This window comes from Odontesthes bonariensis, chromosome 14 (genome assembly GCF_027942865.1).
Source record: "Odontesthes bonariensis isolate fOdoBon6 chromosome 14, fOdoBon6.hap1, whole genome shotgun sequence".
Taxonomy (NCBI): Eukaryota; Metazoa; Chordata; class Actinopteri; order Atheriniformes; family Atherinopsidae; genus Odontesthes; species Odontesthes bonariensis.
Window position 1 is genome coordinate 30780873 of NC_134519.1, and position 16371 is coordinate 30797243.

The 16371-nt window shown below is 39.5% G+C and overlaps 1 protein-coding gene across 1 annotated transcript in view; it reads left to right on the forward strand.

Moving 5' to 3' along the window:
• ephb3a (eph receptor B3a) overlaps positions 1-13699 on the forward strand; it is a 36668-nt gene extending 22969 nt beyond the window's left edge. The window contains exons 12-15 of the mRNA XM_075483999.1: positions 3897-4112; positions 4355-4504; positions 7769-7962; positions 11958-13699. Of these exons, the coding sequence (XP_075340114.1) occupies positions 3897-4112; positions 4355-4504; positions 7769-7962; positions 11958-12069 (672 nt within the window). The 3' untranslated portion in view covers positions 12070-13699. The remainder of the gene's footprint in view (positions 1-3896; positions 4113-4354; positions 4505-7768; positions 7963-11957) is intronic.
• Positions 13700-16371: the final 2672 nt, after the last annotated feature.

Here is a 16371-nt window from a genome sequence, read left to right on the forward strand (position 1 = left end):
TCGCAGGCAGACCTTTGGATTAGTTTGCTTCATTGTATTAGAGAACCCTTGTACAACCACTGAATACATTACCACTCAGAGTTTTCAGTTCAGACTACACCACCTACACATAATGCTGAACAAAGGTGGGTTGAAAAATTAGGTGTCACAAGGTACATTTCCAGCTGTGTGGGGGCTCTTACATACCATTTACATTCAATAAAACATATTTTTTCACATGGCTGCACGGTGAAGAAATCTACTTGCTGAAGCTGCAAGGCTAAATGAGGTTACTGAATCTGTGTTATGCTTCTGGTTTTGATAGCACTTTTGGGAGCTGAATTTTTTTCAGCGTGGTTCATGATACTAAAGATTCTTGATATTAACAAGCTTCATCTGATTTCATTTAGTGGGTTTGATTCCCTTTTACTGCAGCTAAAACTGGTTTGATTCCGGTTTTATTGCATGTTGTATTCCACTAATGATCACTACATTATCTATTTGTATGGATGCAAGACAAAAGATGTCTCTCCGTACGAGTGCTTATTTTTTTTCTTCTTTCAATCTGTCTTTCATCTTTATATATCGAAATGTCTTTGGGCTTTAGATGGTAGATGTGAAATGAAGCAATTTGAAGTTGTCCTCTTGGGCTTTGGATAACAATAAATGGCAGTTTTACTATTTGTTTCATGGAACAGGATCTGTTGATTGAAAAAAACACGATACGTGATTGAATAGTGATGACAATAATTCCAGCTCTGCTGTACTCACTACAGGCTGAACAACACCCTCTTTCAATTCTAGGGTTTTAATGATTAAGACATGAGAAAAAATCATCGGGTCCTTAGCAGGTCTTAAAATGATGTAAATACAACTTCAGATGAAGAAAAACGGCATGATATGTAAAATCTAAGTATGTGAAAAAACTGCATCCACCCTTACCACAATCAAATGCAGTGTGAGCACCTCTATAAAAGCAGAGCTTTTGTCAGTTTGCTGGACTGGAGCATTCAGGTGTGTTAACAAATTGTCAAGGAGGAAAGACATCAGCCATTATCTTACAGAGGCAATTGTTGCTGCCCATCAATCTGGAAAGGGTTATAAAGTCATTTCCAAACTATTTGGAGTCCATCATTCCACAGAGAGAAAGATTATTAACAAGTAGAAAATATTGAGGTCAGTTGTCAGTCTTCCCAGGAGTGGACATCCCAGCAAGTTTACCCCAAGGTCAGACTGTGCAATGATCAGAGAAACGGCAAAAAAAAAAAAACAAGAGCTACATCTCAGACTCTACAGACCTCAGTTAGCATGTTAAATGTTAATGTTCATGACAGTCCAATTAGAAAAAGGCTGTAAAAGTATGACTTGTTTGGCAAAGTTGCAAGAGAAAGCCTTTTCTCTCCGAAAAGAACATTGAAAGAACAGCTTAAGTTTCTACTGAATTATGGGGTGTACTTGGTTTTCCCCGCACAGTTTTAGCATTTTGCTTTAGTTTTTGTTAAAGAAATAAAGACATAGAGTAATATGTCATGTGTTTTTGTCAAAGTCAAAAGTCAAAGTCAGCTTTTATGTCAATTTCTGCAATACCGACACAGACATACTTAGTAATTGAAATTGCTCTCAGTCTCCCGGACAGCACAGAATAAAGCAAACAGTAAAATAACTGAATAAAAAAACAAGTCTTAAGATAAAAGAGAATGTTAAAAATATTTTAAAGAAAGTATTAAGGAGAAAAATATGATGAATATATAAATAAAAATATAAGTATATACTATCCTGAGGTTGTATTTACCTTCATTTTCAGACCTGGTAATGACCAGAGTATACTGATATGCCCTGGGTGTGTTTTCTTTTTCACGTGACTTTGACTATTTCTTAATTTTTATATAAAAAAAATTGCACTTTTGATAATTGATTATTTAAGTCAATAATCATTCATTATACTTATTCTTGAAATCATTTTATTACTTTTCTTTATTTTGTATCATTATAGATAATGATTTGTTTCACTCAGCCATTTGTAAGCCTGAATAAAATGGCTTCTAGAAATGTTGTCATGTTAGTTATTAGTTGTTAGTTGACATTCAGTGCAGAATATTTTTACTGTAATACGATCAATTCATCATTGTTCATGCTGCCCCCTTACAAATAGCTGCTTTTCTGTTGCTTTGTTGCTTGGACAAAACAAATAGGGCTGCAGTTTTTACTTTCAAATTGTCTGCCATTTATTTGATTGAATAATTAATTTTGTACACAGAGGCAAAAAAGAAAATGTGAAGCTCAGAAGCAAATCCCAAGATTACATTTTCAGATTTGTTGTTCTGTCCAACTTACACATGTTAATTATTCAATTTTATCAAACAAAGACAACCTGAAGTGGATGCAAATATTTGGCTTTTTTTTCTTGGAATGAGACTCAAATGGTTGATCAATTATTTATTTAAATCTGACAATTAGATAACCAATTGTTCCCCTGATGTCTTAAGGATGATAACTTCCCTATTTCTGATGTTTTTTTAAGCAATTCATTTGTAATTAAAACAATCATTCGTTGTAGCCCCACATCTGACAGTCCAGCCGGAGCTTTTTCCCTCCTTCTCACACACTCCTCTCAGCCAGCTGTCCCACAAAGAACAGAAAAAAAGGAAAACTGCTTGGTCTGTGCTCTCCCGCCAGTATCACATGCTGCCTGTGACTCAAAGGAACTCGGAGTTCTACTCTAACGAGGAAACTATTGAGTTAACTCACATTCACATGCCGTCTTAGTGCTTCACACACATGAGAATATGCACTTCAGCTCCCTGGAGACACGGACACATATTCCGTGCACACACACACACACGACATGTGCGCATAGAAGCTTTACAGATCTACAGAAATAACACACATTCACTCACGCCAGTACGGCTTTGAAGGTCTGTTATGAATCATGGCTGTTTATCCATCCATCCATCCCAGCTTGTTTGGCTGTCAGACTTCACTGGAGTGTGCAGACTACAAAGCAGAATGTTTATGGCTTTGTCATGTCATGTCTTGTGTTCTTTGCTTTCTCACAGTGGAGTCAAAGAAGGCAATGATTATGTTGAAAATATGATTTTTTTTTTTCTTCCTGCGTCTTCTTGTATTAGATATTCAGGTCACAAGAGAGAACCTCGAAGCGTAGCTTCATGCAGATTTGCAGAAAGTTCTACCCATTTTTTAATTGTATATTGACGTTCCATTGATTCGTTCCAGCTCCCACACACATCAGGGTTCAGGAGCCCTCACAGGTTGGCGTGCTGATTTATTATAATCTTGAGTTTGTGGCACGCTTGTACTAATGTGGAGAATTGTAAAATTAACCCTGAAAGTCCTTATCTAAGATTTATTTCATGCCTTTCAAATGTTAACAAAAAAAAAGGGCAAAATTCTGCAGATCGAGGACTTTCAAATGGGGAAAATGGCTTTTGAGCAACTATTTCAAATGGGGTTCAATTGTAATTTGGTCGACAAGCCGATTCTGCTTTCAGGTTCATGAGCAAAAATATTCAAACAAAGCCAAAGAAAAAAAGGATCTAGTTTTAATTCCAAGTGTTGCAGCTCCCTCTCATGTTATTTTGTTTGGTCTGTATCGGACTTCAATAGCTTTAGTATGACAGTAAAGAGTCTAATTAATCAGCTAATCGGACAGCATGTGTGAAAAGGTCAGCTGTCAGTGAGTGTCAGGAGCAGCTGTGAAGCATTATGACATGTGTCATGTTTATGTGACTGATGAGCCCGCCCCCCCGGTGCTCTCCTTATCTCCTGTGCTCCTCCCCATCATCTACTTCTTCATAACAAACACATCTTTTCTCATTCTCATTTTTCACTCCTTTGATTCAAACTCCTCCTGCTGTCGTCCTCCCATCTTCACGCTCTTTCTCTTGCTGTCTCTGCAGCTGAACGACGGGCGCTTCACCATGACGCAGCTGGTTGGGATGCTGCGCGGCATTGCTGCAGGGATGAAGTACCTGTCAGACATGAACTACGTTCACAGAGACCTCGCCGCCCGAAATATCCTGGTTAACAGTAACTTGGTCTGCAAGGTCTCTGATTTTGGCCTTTCACGCTTCCTGGATGACACTTCTGCTGACCCCACTTACACAAGCTCCCTGGTCAGTGAAATCAGTGTGTGTGTGTGTGTGTGTGTGTGTGTGTGTGCGTGTGTGTGTGCGCGCTCTCCCTTGTTTGTTTGTAAATTAAGTTCATAAATAATTGATCCCCGTAATTTACTCTGCATGTACATATGGATGCATGCAAGTACTCTGCTCTTCTGTGAGTGTTGTTTTAGGATTGCAGTGAATGCCAGGTAGTTGATACCATTCCCCTCTGTGTCTGTGTGTCTCTGTGGGAACAGGGGGGGAAGATACCCATTCGGTGGACTGCACCAGAGGCCATCGCCTTCAGGAAGTTCACCTCTGCAAGTGACGTATGGAGTTACGGCATTGTCATGTGGGAAATAGTGTCCTACGGAGAGAGGCCTTACTGGGACATGAGCAACCAGGATGTGAGTTTGCTGAAGAGTCTCATGAGCACACTCATATCTGTTGAACAAACCCATGTTCAAGGAGTTTTATGTCTAAGTTTAGGGCCGACTGAAAGTTCCTCTTAGCTGCTGTGGCTTTGATTTCCAGCATGCCACTTTAGACCTGGGCCTGTTCTGCTGTCTTTATCTCCTTACTGCAGATGCCAGTGCAGCTGTGTGCTTGTGTTCTACTTTTTACCACCTTATTTACAGCCCTAGCCCGCCCACCCCCAACAAATCCATACTGCAAAGCCTCCCTCCTCACACTCACAAAGGCGTTCTCAGGAAAAGCTTTTTATGGCCCTTGTTACCTGTAGGCTATCTGTACTGCACAGACATTGTTACTACAGCACTGAGCTTGTAGGAAAGAAAACAGAAATCTCTGGGTTCCTCCTCGCTGAACAAAGTACTGAAGCGATGTGTAGTGTACACCTCCACTTAATTCTCTGAGGAATATCTGCTCTGTATTGCGCTTCAAAAGGAGACTTGTAACGCTGATAGCAATAAAGCAAAAGAGGAGCCAAAATGAAAAATGGTGGTAATGTATGTATAACTTTCACAACAAAACCCACACGCAGTAATGAAAGCATCAAAGTAGAGCCCCTCTATTGTTCCCAGTAGCCTTTGTACCACAGTCATCGCTCAATAAGTAACACAGTCAACAAATACGAGATATAAACAGAGGTAGTTGCAGGCTGGAGGCACGACACAAAATCAAAGGACAAGCAGCAGGAGAAGAGGAGTGCAGCAGAAATGCTTTATTGTTCCCAAATGGCACTTTTTTAAAATTATTGTAGGGAGTTACAACCCATACAGAGCTTATAGAGGCACAATGCAGTTGCTAGGCAAAATCAAATCAGTAAGCCAATGTATTCTTCCTTCACTTATTGTTTCTCCTGTCACTCCTGCCAGTTTTGAAGTGACAAATTTGAGACACTTAAAGGAAGCTTAGAATATGTGACAGCATGAGCTGAGCAGCTGTCAAATGCAGGACATAATACCTCCACAATGATTATTCTTCTAAAAACACACAAAAAAAAGGCTAAACAGCATGATCTTAATGAATTTATTAATTAGTCGGAGCCAAATGGTTGACAATGGATACAGTTGCTTCAGTGTTTAACAAAGAAAATGTAAAATTTTCATTTGTGTCTATTCAAATGTGTTTACATTTTTTAAAACCATGATTACTAGATAAACAGCTGTAAAATTACAATATGATTTTTAGACATTTTCATAGTCTCCAGAGAAAAAATTATAATGATGTAACTGATCCCCTGACTTTTCCACTTGCGCTATTGCAATCTTTGCACTTTCAGTAGTTACTTGGGTTCATGATCCATTACCACCATCGGCCTTTAATATTAGCATGCTAAACCAGAGCTGGTGTAATATTAGATTTTAACAACACTTTTGTGGCCAAAGGTATTCACATTAACAATATTATTGAAAGATTGCCATCAAAGTTTTTCTTTCTTTGTGGCAAATTTATTATTGTGAAAATAAAAGGTGGAGCGAGAGTAGGAACTCCCAAGTCACATTCTTCTGAGGCAAGGAAAGAGTCCTTCCTTGCACTTGGAAGAACACACAATGAAACAGACATAACATGTGAGCATAGGTCATGACGATGGCATGGCTGCTGAATAGCTGCTAACTGTTTGGTGCCTACATTTATACGGGCAATTTATGTTTTGCTGACCTTTGACCAAACACATTTCAATGCTGACGACTTTCCAACAAACCAACAAAAATGAAATGGAAATTAAGCTAACGTCGGCCCATCTTGTGTCTGCACCCTTTTGGTTGTTGGTGCTTTGAAAACAAAGAAGATACACAGAAACGTTGAAAATTTACCTACAAAAAAGAACCATTCTTTCAAAGCATCTTTGACATGACCCTAAAAACATAGCAGTTGAGGATCCCTCTTCCATATGAGATTCACTATTCAAAAACCAAGTTGCATAGAATCTATCCTACTATGTCTCCCTTATGTGATCGATGTAAGTCTGCCGAGGGCTCTCTTGCCCATCTGTTTTGGACATGCCCTAACCTGTATAATTTCTGGTGTGAGATTTTCAAATGGTTCTCTGAAATATATGATAAAGAATTTAAGCCAGATCCTCGAATTGCACTTTTTGGTTACTCTCTCTTACTACTGGACCAAAGCCTCTCTGTTCAAAATACTCTCATTTACGGTATGATTATTGCTAAAAGATTGATATTAAGACTGTGGAAATCAGAATCTGTGCCTACATTTAAGGATTGGCTGTCAGAAATGACTGGTGTATTACATCTGGAGAGACTCAGATACGACATGTCAAACAGACTGAAAACATTTCATAGGATCTGGCAGCCCATTCTAGACCACCTTACCCAGGATGATTGCAGTCAAGCTTAAAAGTGTACCGCTTACCTCTTTTTTTTGTGTGTAAATATATTGATACTTGTGATGCACATCTGTATTGTTACTTTTCATACTCACCCAGAGCTGTTTTGTTAGTTTTTTTTTTGTTTTGTTTTTTATTTTGTTTTGTGTGTGTGTTGCTGTGTTTTTTTTCCCCCTCTTTTCTGTATTGTTTTACCTTATGTAAAAAACCTGAATAAATATATAATTGAGATTCACATGCTTAACCACTGTGACACAGCGTCGAACTGTGAAACCTAGGTACTTTATCTTTTTACTATATTTGGTTACTAATGGCATTAGTTAAAGAGAAGAATTGTTCAGATAAACAATGTTTGCTACTATGTATGTGTAATGGTATCTGTCTAGCCTGCAGAAGTGGGCTCATTATGTGTCTAATAAGCCTATTTATAAATTGTCAAGCAGCCAGGTGGTACAGAATCATGCATATCTGGAGAATCTGGAGATTCTCCAGATATCCTAAAAAATGTTGTGAAAAGAGCTTAGCCCATATTAAGTTATGGCTGTTGAGTTGAGATCCACTCACAGTAACTGGATATAATTCCAAATTGTAACCAGCATGTCCAGTATATCACATTTAAAACAAGCAAAATAAAATCAAAATTGTTAATTAATTAAGCAAGTTACAGCTTTTAGAGACAAGATACATAGGATCAATTTACATTCATTGGCCTAAGAAGCATGTAGGCTTTGTATATCTATGCAATGGATACAGGGAGGGTCTGTTCACTATGAATAAGATTGTTTCACATCGAACTGTGAGTCACATCATTTAGTGACAAACCCTTACTCTGGTTAAAAAACTATTTCCTGTCCCTCAGGTGATGACGGCAGTGGAGCAGGACTACCGGCTGCCTCCACCCATGGACTGTCCCATGGTGCTGCACCAGCTGATGTTGGAGTGCTGGATGAAGGAGAGAAATCTGAGGCCCAAATTCTCTCGTATTGTCAGCACCTTGGACAAACTGCTCCGTAACGCCGCCAGCCTCAAGGTGGTGACCAGCACCTACTCAGGGTGAGTTTAAATTTGTCTGTTCAAACATTCATGTGACACAGATGAGACCTGTTCACGTCAACCGCTGCTGTCAAAGAGTCAGAGCCAGGGCCAGAGTGAGGAAGACATTTTTGATGTTGCCTCGGTTCTAAAAATGAAAAACTCTGTGCCCTTACACTCCTCCACTAACAGCAGCATGTCATGGTTCAGTTAGTCCCACAGAATTTGGAATGCATTGGTTTAAAGGTGTGGATGGAGAGTCTTTGATCATTCAAAGAGCATTTTTTGCGATTGCTTTTTTTTTTAGAGCCTCACTACTTTCTGAAAATGAAGCCAGCTTTTGTATTTTGTTGGGTGCTTTGCTTCAGTGTCTTCCTAAAACTGCATTTTTTGTGTGTTAAAGTGAATGAAGAGAAATTGCTTACTGGAAAGAAAATGTTTGCTTTTGTGTCTCGGGCATTTCACATTTGTTTGAAAGAAATTTACTTCATTGTGGCCATCCTGGCAAATTTGCTGCCAGACTTAGCACCCATTCAGAGAAAGCTAACATAATTCCCTTTATGCAAAAAATTGGACCCTGTGGATGTTTTTAATCTGCAAGTTTGTTCAACATCTAAATTACATGCACCTTGTTGCTGGCTTTTACTTCTAAATACAAAATGGATTTGAAGTTGTTCTACAACAAGAGCAAAGTCCTAACAGAAAAATACGATGATGCACTTTTCTTCTCCTTCGCCTTGTGGGAAACTGTCATCAGTATTGTATATGATGGCTGTGAAGTGCAGGATGAAGACTATGTCTCGTGCAGAGACAGGTAGCACTGTGCCTCAGGGTTGTTGGAATAAGATGTCAAAGCAAAGAAAAAAATATTTGGCTGGCCTAAAGAGAAACACGACAAGGTTCGTGCTTGTGTGTTTTATGCTTTCAATTGACTTTGGACGGTACCTTTTTGTGCGAGAGGGTTTTGCTGCCAGAACGGTGTCTGCCTCTGTCTGTGACACTTTCTTGTGGAAGAGTAAAAGTAAACTTATTCTTGCATAGCTGTCCTCGCCTTGAGGAGCTGTTTGTCAGCTTCGTTTTTCAGCAAGCTGTCTTTAAATGCTTTGGCCAACTGATATGCCTGTTCTGAATTTTGTTACCGTGGCAAGTCAACAACATGATAAGCACTGCTTTAGAATGCAAGATCCCTAGCTCTTCAGTGATGTATAATGAATCAAGCGCACATCCTCGACACTGTATTTCTGAGGAGGCTGAATCCTGTTTTTGACGGACACATGAGGCTTTCATGAGGGATTCATACTTGTTTTATCCAGGTGTGGTGCCAGCTCCTTGGCTCACAGCTTCACTTGAACACAGAGCCCCAAGGGCGATTCCAATGCCAGGGTTTGGTCTCGGTGAAGCTAATTGTGTGTGGAAATGTAATGGCTGACCTCGCTTTAATTCCCACTATACTTGGCTGGATGCTGGAATGTAGGTGATAGGACAGACAGCAGCCAGAGCTGCTGATGTGGAAAAGCAGGAGGTGATGAAGTGCGAGTAATAAGGGAGATTGAGGAGAAGCTAAAAGAGAGGAATGTGTTTAATTAGGTTGCTAATGAGGTTTTTAATGCATCAGGGGAGGGTACACCCAGTGCAGTGATGAGCGAATAGGAAAGGGATATGTGTATGTGTGAGTGTTATGCTTGTGTGTGTATATGCATGTTATGCTGTCGTTGTGAGCTGATGACATGCCAATGATTAATTTATGGCCTCATCCGTATGCAGCAGGAGTAAGTGATAGATGGAGAATGAGTGGGGGAAAGAAAAGGGGAGAGAAAGGATCATGTTGTCAGAGCACGATTTAGCAGCATCTCCCGAATTTGCGTGTGCGTCCGAGGCCCCAAACGCTCGGTGATGCTCCTCTCTCATTGGCTGCTCAGTGATGCTGGGGCAAATATGGGATAGAGAGAGAGGATATGAGATGCAGCACTATCTGTTCACTATCTTCAACCACTACAGCCTTAAAAACAAGGACACTGGCCAGGGAACAAAGGACACTCAGAGGCTGCAGCCATTGTTCCCCAAGATAACTAAAAAATATGTTGAACCTTTATTAAAACTGGAAATGTGATGAATAGATTTGTCCTTGCATTAGAATTGTTTATAACAGTTTTAAGTTAATTCCCATGGTGCTGTATTTCTAATTTTATACAACACAAAATCACAAAACATTCGGAATGCTATAGAAAAACAAAGAAAGAAAAAGCAGCTAAGTCTTGCATTTACTTTTACTTTTATTTTGTTGCAGACACAATGATCCCAGGATATGTAATCTTTTGTGTTGTTTATTTAATTTAATTTGTTAATATACATTAATTTCTGCATTTCAAAGGGATTTGCATTCTTCTCCTGCCATAGTGCATCATATTATTTTACAAATTAAGGAATTTCAATGTGAAATGGCAAGCCTAAAGTGGACACCTGTGATCTCTGATCCCTCAGACAGCACTCCAACAAGAACGGTTTCAAATCAATTGCTCACATGACCACATGGACAAGGGATTGCTGTCGGAAACTGTGGGAAGCCAGAGCTACGTTCCCAAATGCTGCTTAAATCTTTACAGTGCAATGTAAAAGCCTTAGGTTAACCAAAGCTGTCAATCAGACACTTTACCATCGACTGGTTGCTCCAGTAACACCTCGCTTATGGTTGTAAATTCAGAAGAAGAAGTAGTTGTCCTTCGGAGAAACAAACCTCAGGGAGAAAAAATGAATAACTGCTTTGAACCTCGACAAGCGGAAAGTGGAAAGAGTTCTCCTTAGGGAAGTACTTTCATCTCAGGGAATATCAAGGATATTATATCATATCTGGGAATATGTCAGTCACTCGTGTGAGTTTGTCATTTGCCGGATCAGACCCGAAACAGCTGGTCAGTGACAATATTCTAAAGCTTGCCAGACAGACGCAATTTGCAAAGTGTTTGCAATTCCCCTCGATTAGTATCAAAAACCAGCTTAAATAAGTGTATAAACTTTTTTGTACATTAGCACTATTACAAAGACAATTCTTTTAATTAATTAAAAATATCAGATTTATTGGTCATGCATACATGCATACACATGAAATTTGTCCTCCAAGTTGGCACCTGTTGACACAAACATGCACATGCACAGGGTCACACACTCAGGGAGACAGATGCCAACCTGGAGCAGTGGGCAGCCTTTCACAGCGCCTGGGGAGCATGGGGGTATGAGCATGAGGCCTTGCTCAAGGGCACCTCGGCCGTGACAAGGAGGTGGACTGACACCCCTCCAGCTGTCAGTTCCACCAATCTTTTTTTGAGTGGTGAGAGTGGGAATCGATTCCTGCCAACCTTCCGGTTATTGGACGACCAACTCTAACCACTGAGCCACAGCCACCCCATACATTCAATTTACATTCACCTTTTCTTTTCCATGGAAACCATCTAATGCAAAAAAAAACAACACATTTGGCACAGCCATGGCTGCAGAGGAAGAGGGTACAGGTACTGGACCAGCTTACCGGCAGTCCTGACCTGTCCCCAATAGAGAACGAATGGAGAATATTTAAAGGAAGAAAAAAAAATTATGTAATACTATTGCACACCTTAGGATATGTTTGCAGGAAGAATAGGGAAAAAAATAATGCCTGAAATGTTTCTTGCTTGGTATCCTCAAAATGTTGGGAGAAGAATGGTAATGGTACAAACTGATAAAAGCTTTACTGTCTCAACTGCTTTTGGAATGTGTAGAAGGCCTGAAATGCAAAAATTGATGGATATTAGAAAAATTTTAAGAATCACTGTTGAAAAAAAATAATAAATGCGTTTATTAGTACTGTCCAAAATGTTTCTGATTTGAGGTGTTTCAACCGTGAGATCTAAGTACGCAGACTCTGCAGACCTGAGATGGAGTAGACCTTCAATGACAGCACATGGTGGAGTAATAATGAGTTGCTGCTTTTGTTTAAAGTGTGTTTGAACTGTTAGCTGACCTGTGTGATGTTGTCTTTGTAGGGACCTGCTGCGGCTGGGAGGAACGCTGCCGGGACACAACAGGAAGAGCCCGGACAATAGTCAGGAAATCATTAGGCAACAGATGAGCCAAACTCTCCCCATCAGAGTGTGAACTGCAGCAAAGCAAAGGATATAGAATGAATTAAAAAAAAACTACCTAGAAACTCTTGACGCAGAGAAGCTGATGTAAATTTAAAAAAGAGGAAAGTAAAAGATGGAAGCTCCGGCTACGCAGCAAAAGAGGGCCACTTTGGAGATTTCTTTCCCACTGGAGACTTAATGTCTGTATAAAGAGAACCTTCCATTGCAATGTGTGTGTTCATTACTTGACACTTGTGGATTTGTGACTGTTGACATAAAGCCAAACTTCTTATTGCTCCCTCTCAGGTTGTGTTTGCATGCCTGCATGTGTTTTCTGCTGGTTGGGAATCAAGTCTTTTCTTCTCTTCACCTTCACAACGAGGAAGGCGAGCTCACAAAGATGATATGATTCGGTGTCTAGATGACGCAACAGTGCCAAGATGATGCAAACATTTGCTCAAAACTAACTCCCAAGACAGCTTCACCTGTGTATACCTTCAATCCAGTCAATCTTTTTTTCTTTTTTTTTTCAACCCAACCAAATATCTTCTTTTAGTCTGCTTTTTTTCGGAGACAAGAAAAAAAGACTTTTCATCCGCTTCCTCTTAAATACTGTCTTCCACATGTACTGGGAGAACTATGTGTTACAAACGTGTACAAAGCATCCGAGTCTTCACGTCGTCTCTCTGTCAGAGGGGAGATGCAGCCGACACTGTGCAGGACACGTCATGTGCATGCCAAAGTGGAAACTCGTTCATGAGTAAAGTACCAACGAGTTCCATGTTAGCTGTTGCTTTGGTGGCATTTTGCTGTATGGGCTTTAATGTCCATGTTTTCTTAATCTTAACTGTTTCATACACGCATCATTTTTAATGCTAATTTATTATCTGTTAAATGCAAAGAGGTGTTTTTTTTTTTGTTTTTTTTTTACCACAACTTTTCGTATTCTGATGGGGTTTTTTTTTCTTTTTTTTTCTTTTTACACATTAAGAAACCACAGATATGAATGAATGATTGAATTCAGGAACTGTTTGGTACAGACCAACTAATTACCTTTAAAACACTGAACAGACAGTGTTGAGATCACTGTCGGGCCTTTTATCTTTTTCCAGAAATGAAAAGCGCCTGTGGCAGAGCTGCATTGTATATTTTACTTTGAATATGTGTCTCAGATCAGTGGAAAAGGAAAAGGTCGCTTTCCATATGTTGGCTTTGTGAACTTCAAATTGACCTACAAACAGTGATGTAGAACAAATCATCAACAATCGTTTATCCTCATCAGTGTTTTCTTCAGAACTTCAACTGTCACAGCAGTTCCTATTTAAAACAACTGTCTGTATATAACACTGTATTTGTATTAGACGAATCCACTGAGCATTTCCAACTATCTGACCTGACTTTGGCCTCTCTATGACCCTCATTCATTGCTTGTTTCTTTATTGTTGGGGAGCAAACATATGGAGAAATTACAGTTTAACAGTCATTGCATATCTGAAACTATACAGTATGTCACAGTGAAAGAAGAAAATGTGTCTGTTAGGGCATACTTTCCTGTACAATTAAAGGTGTATTAGATTGTTAAAAAAAAATGTGAGAAAACTAGAACAAAAATAAGCATTTCTCTTCAGTATTTTTACGATAATCATATGCAAATAAATTATTAAACAGATCTCTGGCATTCTCTTTGATTTCTCGGCGGGTTCACTAGGCCGAAGTTCCAGGTCTCTTCTGATGCAGCCACGGGATGAAAAGAGGGAAAAGCAAGTGGGTTTTACCTCCTCTGTCGGAATATCACAGCAGCTTCGGGTGAACTCATTAAGATTTAAGATTAATCAAAGCCTGGTCCACGCTGCTCACCAATTAGCAAGACCACAGGACTGTTCTGGGGATTACAGTCTCTGTTGCTGCTGGAGAGGCTTCAAGGAGGCAAAGTTAATCTGGCTTTTCACCAAATGTCAGTGTTGTTTGGCTTTAATCTGTCAGCCAGGACATAGAGCGGGTCTCTCTGCAGCAGTACAGATGAGTGAAGCTGTCACCCTCTGTTTTTATTGACTGAGAGGAAACTTGTCTGTTGAGGTGCTCAGAGGAATCATACTTAACCATCTCTGACTCTTTGCTCACACGGCAGACGTATGTTGAGCCACCAAAGGGGAAAACTGGTGTCATGTCCATGTTCTGTAATAATCCTCGCCGCTCTCACAGGATGTACGACAACCGGGTCAACACTTACGCCTGTAGCATTTATCATGTGTGTCAAAGCGAACTGCAGGTAAATAGCAGATAAATACTTTCTGATGGTACAGCTGTTTCTCTGTGTAAAAATGGTCAGCGTTGGAGAACAAGCATGCAAATAAGGAAGTCATTCAAAAAAAAAATCTGCATTTTGTGAAATTTCTTTTTCTGCAGTATTGTACAAAAGTCTTCAGTCACTTGTCATTTTGTTATATTATGCTTTCAAGCTGCTAGATTTTTTTGTAAGCCTTTAAATTGGTCTTGAGCAATAGTTCTCTTTGGACATTGGCTGCATTTTCACTCATTTTAATTCCAGTATCTCTACCTGACCATTTTCGAAGGATTGGGTTTTGTTTGCGAAGTCACATAACACTGACTATAAATCATTCAAGTCTAAAGTAGGTACCAAACTACTTTATTAAATTGAAATGGAAATGGGTGGAAATTAAATTGTATTGTGTCTCCACATAACAAAGAACTTGCACTTTGTTGCTAGTAGCCAGTCACAAAGACACATCACTTGTTTCCATTTTCTTTAGTTGCATCGATTAAAAAAAATACCAAAATATAACACTGTTTGACATTAAATGGGACTTTTTTCACCAACAAGGCGATTCCCAAAGAGGTATGAACTGAAAACTTGGTATAGCTCAGTATGGTGTGCAGTGTGTCCTTAAAGCATTGAGAAAATTCACAAGGATTGAAAGGCTATCTACAGCAGATGAACACTTTCTAGAAAGCAATGTCTTGAGAAAAAGGAAGAAATCCACTAAAGACCTGACACAGGACCTGAAAAATGCAGCTGGACCTTCAGTTGATGCATATACTGTTCACTGAAGCCTCATCAGAAATGGTCCCTTCTGAATCCATAAGAACCCATGGTGACATAGGTGTCACAAATAACTTAAACTAAAATTAATTTTCCAAAATGGGCAATGTAACAGACATAACATTACAGATCTTTGACACTTGGTGGTGGTATTTGAATTTTTTTTTTTAGAAATGTGATCTCTGTGGTCCATTTGGTCTACTTTATATTCCCTATAATTTACATTTAAGGAAAAATGGGTCTGGCTGCTTATGGGTTAAGGAAGGGAGAAATGACACGAGAACTGGACTGAAAATCAGGAGCAACAGGTCTTATGGAGTGACCTCAATATTATTGAAGCAGTGTGGGATCGTCTTAACAGAGAACTGAACAAAAGGCAGCCAACATCCAAAGAAGAGCTTTCATTCCAGAACTTTCCAGTTCTTCATGAAGCCTGGAGAACTATTCCTGAAGACTACTTAAAGAAATGACAAGAAAGCTTGTCTAAGAGGGTTCTGTTGAGGAATAAAGTCGACTTTCAAGCTTGTTAGGATGCACAAATTCTGTTTTTATATATACTGTATTTCCATTCATGTTTGCATGTTTTAAGGGATTGCTGCACCAATATCCCTCTTTAAGGCTGCATAACGGTGGGGTGGTTAGCACTGTTACTTCAAATATCTCAGCTGAGGCCTTTCTGTGGGGAGTTCGCATGTTCTTCCATGGCATGCTTGGGTTCCCTCTGGGCATTTTGGTATTCCTCCCATTGTCCAAAAACATAAATATTAGGTCAATTGATGATTCTCATTTTACCTTAGCATGGAATGTGAGAGTGTATGGTTGTTTGTCCAGTTTGTCTGTGATGGGCATGTGGTCTGTCCAGGGTGTACCCCACCTCTAGCCCAATGGCAGCTGGGATATGGATGGATGGATTTCCTGCTTTTCTTGCAATAGATATATATATAAAAAAAATGAATGGTGGCAAAAGACTTTTGCTCAGTACTGTAGTTAAGCTTTTAATAATAACTTTTAAAATACTGTCAAAGTGAAATCAAAGCAGGAAAATTAAAAGGTTTAGAAGAGAAAAAGTTTTCCCTTGACTATAACCAACGTACCAAATCACGTGCTATGTTTGGCACGATTGCAGCCGTCTTGCACACAGTTTCCTTCATTTGCTTCCTCCATGCCCTTGACTTCTCTCTCTTCTGTACAGTATGTCTCAGAATATTCAATTAAAATAGAGCCCATTTTACATAAAAAGTGATTGCTGAAAGACTTTGATTTCCATTTGTG